This window comes from Delphinapterus leucas, chromosome 1, assembly GCF_059928025.1.
Source record: "Delphinapterus leucas isolate spDelLeu-1000000601 "Yukka" chromosome 1, BTC_Dleu_Yukka2, whole genome shotgun sequence".
Taxonomy (NCBI): Eukaryota; Metazoa; Chordata; class Mammalia; order Artiodactyla; family Monodontidae; genus Delphinapterus; species Delphinapterus leucas.
In genome coordinates this window covers 169,716,003-169,719,740 of record NC_143129.1, presented here as the reverse complement: position 1 = coordinate 169,719,740, position 3,738 = coordinate 169,716,003, and the positions used below count along the sequence as shown (strand labels likewise).

Below are 3,738 nucleotides of genomic sequence, written 5' to 3'. Positions count from 1 at the left end.
AGAGGTGTCGGTGCAGGTGTGGCCAACGCCCAGATTTCTCCTGCTGACTGTCCCAATGACTCACCCCACATCCCAGCCCTTTCACCTTTAAGGAAGAGCCGGAAAGGGTGTGGTGGGGAAGAGGAGAGGAGGCAGGTCTGGGGCACCAGTCCCGCCCTCTGCCCCTCCCCACCCTGCTGTGGGCCTGGCCTTACAGCCAAAAGGCAGGCCGAGAGCAGGAGAGGCACAGAACCCGGCATTGGTTCCGAGGCAGCCAGTTAGCCTGCCGCCTGTCTGTCCCCAGAGCCATGGAGAGAGCCAGCCTGATCCAGAAGTCCAAGTTGGCCGAGCAGGCTGAACGCTATGAGGACATGGCAGCCTTCATGAAGAGCGCCGTGGAAAAGGGTGAGGAGCTATCCTGCGAAGAGCGCAACCTGCTCTCAGTGGCCTACAAGAATGTGGTGGGTGGCCAGCGGGCCGCGTGGAGAGTCCTGACCAGTATCGAGCAGAAGGGCAACGAGGAGGGCTCAGAAGAGAAGGGCCCGGAGGTGCGAGAGTACCGGGAGAAGGTGGAGACGGAGCTCCAGGGCGTATGCAACACGGTGTTGGGCTTGCTGGACAGCCATCTCATCAAGGAGGCCGGTGACGCCGAAAGTCGGGTCTTCTACCTGAAAATGAAGGGCGACTACTACCGGTACCTGGCTGAGGTGGCCACCGGTGATGACAAGAAGCGCATCATTGACTCAGCCCGGTCAGCCTACCAGGATGCCATGGACATCAGCAAGAAGGAGATGCCACCCACCAACCCCATCCGCTTGGGCCTGGCCCTGAACTTTTCCGTCTTCCACTATGAGATCGCCAACAGCCCCGAGGCGGCCATCTCGCTGGCCAAGACCACCTTCGACGAGGCCATGGCTGACCTGCACACCCTCAGCGAGGACTCCTACAAAGACAGCACCCTCATCATGCAGCTGCTGCGGGACAACCTGACGCTGTGGACGGCCGACAACGCCGGGGAAGAGGGGTGCGAGGCTCCCGAGGAGCCCCAGAGCTGAGCCGTGCCCGCTGCCCTCCCTGCCCTGCCCGCTCGTCCCCCACTCCTGGCAGAGAGGACTTGTACGGGGTGGGAGGCCCAACCCTTCTCCCCAGATGCTCTGCCCCAGCTCAGAAAGGCTCCACAGAGAGGAACCAGCAGAGCTGAGGCCGCCTGGAGCCAGAGGATTCCATGCTTCCTGCAGCTGTCAGGTGCTCCTGGCCACTGGTCATTCCACCCAGCCCTGCTCTCTGCACCTCCGCCGCCCCCCGACCCCACCCCTGAACCTGGCCACTTCCTCCCCACCCCGCCCCCCTCCTGCCCCTGCTGCCTCTGGATCTTAGGAATTGAGGAGTATCCCACCTTTGTGGCTGAGAACTCAATTGTGTGGCAGAGGCTGGAGATGAGAGAGAGAGAGAGAGAATGTGTGTGTGCATGCAGCGAGCAAGACCAAGGAAGCGAGGGGAAAGCATGTCTGCTGGGTGTGACCATGTTTCCTCTCAATAAAGTTCCCCTGTGACACTCCTCCTGTCTTTTCCAGTTATTGCAGAGGGACGGGACAGGGTTTGGTGTATGAGTTACAGAGACCCTCCCATGGGGCTGGCTCAGTGACCCGCAGACAAGACTCTGGAGCCAGTGACTCCAGGAGAGAGGCTGGGGGGTCCAGCTCTCTCCATCAGGGTCTGGTCTGGTCCCCCGAAACTGGTCCGTCCCGAGAGGGTCAGGTGAGTGCAAAGACGGCTTGGAGGCTTCTCTGCCGGGGCCGCGGGGCGGGAGGCTTAAGAGCTCAAGTCTGAGGGGACAGGAAACCAGTGCAGTCTCAGGTGTGAGGTCCGAGGACAGCGCCGGAGGGGTACGCTGCAGTGAGCGGCTCTGGGCACCTGAGATCTGAAAGCGGGAAAGAGTCATTAGATCTGAGCGGAGGGGAGTACGGCCTGGGGCAGGGGTATGACGCCGCCTTTTTAAAGGTCTGGCCCAGGTCTGAGAAGACCGCCCTCCAGCTTTCGGAGATGGGGACAAAAATGAAACGGGCTGACGACGAGGAGACTCAAGTTGAGTGGGAAGGGCCGCGAGGAGCGCGTCCGGCCTTGGTCGGCGGAGCCCTACGCCTCCACACCTCCCCCGCCCCCCCCCACCCCCAACCCCGGCACCCAGCTGCAGCGCGCCTACATATGCGGCCTCCCCGCGCGGCCAGGCCTTCACAGCCCGAGGCTGGAGGCGGGCCCGAGGCCGATGTCACCCAATCACGGGAGGGAGATACTCAGGGTACCGCCCCCGGGGCCCGACTGACCAATAGGAGAATGAGCGGCGGACTGCGCGCATTGCGTCTTCCCTCCGCCCATCCGGCCCCGCAGGCGCCGAGACGGGCTGCGCCACTGAGGGGCCCCCGCCCCCCGCCAGGTACCAGAGGCGGCGCTCTCCCGGTTTCGCTCAGACGAGTTGCCACCCGCCCTACCCGAGAGCTCGGCATCCTCAGAGCAGCGGGACAGGGCGGGGTCGTGCGGTAAAAGTAGTCCCTGCCCTCTGAGTCATTTGATCTACGGGCGGTGCCTGGGCCTGGCCGGGCAGGCAGGGTCGGCTAGGAAAAGGCCCCCGAGGTGTCCCCATCACACTCCGGAGCCCAGGCAGCACTGAACAGGTAACCAGGAGGCTTGGAAGTGTCCCTGACTGGCTTGGAAAAGCCGTTATACCTCCCTGGGCCTCAGTTTCCCCTTCTGTATCATAAGGGGCTTGGACTAAAGGCTTTATAACGAAAAAATGTGAAGTTAAAACTGCCTGGGTTTGACTCCCAGCCTGCCTTGGCCAAGGCTTTTCACCATGCTTACCTTCTGTCCTCATTTGTGAACTGGGGATTAAAAAATAGTACCTTCCTCTTAAAGTTGCTGTGAAGTTTGAGCAAATACATGCATGTAAAGTAGCCCAGAGTACATATTCAATACATGCTACGCGTTACTAATCCTTCCAGCATCAATAGTCTAGGATTTATCCAGCATTTCTGTGCCAAAAGCAGAATAATCAGGCCCAGTACTGAGGCACAGCTTTACTGCCAAATATGACCTACATGATCACTGGGCCTCCTGAGAATACTGGCCTGACATCAAGTGGTCACTCCTCCACCTGACAGTATTGGGGAAACTCAGTCCAGCCTCATCAGGTTCCCCAGAGTCCAAGTTTGGTCACACCCATGGGACTCAAAGGGCTCTTATCAGAGCTACTAATTCTACAGGGGAAGCTGGCAGGACCACTCTGATGCTTTCTGGGTCCCTCGTTTTCGCCTCTCTTTTCCCAGAACGGTGTTGGGTTTCAAGGTTCCAAACCAGTCAGAGACTCTGGGAGAGGGCAAGTGACTTACCCTCAGCTCTGGAAGTGACCTGGTTTCTCTTACCGGACAGGTCTGGTGACTTCCTCTTAATGGGTAGGTCCTGAGAAAGGAAATTCTTTCTTTTCTCTCAGCATTTGACTTTTGCCTACTTCCTCTACACCGTTCATGGTTGCCCTCTATGGGAAAAGAAATGAGCTACCCTAAGGTAGCATGTTGGTGTTGACAGATTTTAAAAGCAGATGCTATGGATTGGAATGTCACCAAATCAGACAGCTAGCTGTGAGCTGGCTTAGGCACCAGCTTCTGAACTGGGTCCCAGACTTCTCTATCTAAAGCTTTCTTAATGTTACCCAGGGTGGGGTCTCAGTGAGCATTTCTTGTCATCTTTTCCTGGCCTAAATTT

At 58.6% G+C, this 3,738-nt stretch overlaps 1 protein-coding gene across 1 annotated transcript; it reads left to right on the top strand.

Moving 5' to 3' along the window:
• Positions 1–153: 153 nt before the first annotated feature.
• SFN (stratifin) lies at positions 154–1,537 on the top strand. The gene has a single exon (XM_022551793.3). It carries the CDS (start codon positions 288–290, stop codon positions 1,032–1,034), a length of 747 nt encoding a protein of 248 aa, XP_022407501.1. The 5' UTR covers positions 154–287; the 3' UTR covers positions 1,035–1,537.
• The last annotated feature ends 2,201 nt before the right edge of the window (positions 1,538–3,738 follow it).

Excerpts from the sequence above, each read along its gene's own strand:
- SFN (XM_022551793.3), top strand. The coding sequence starts at position 288 with ATGGAGAGAGCCAGCCTGATCCAGAAGTCCAAGTTGGCCGAGCAGGCT.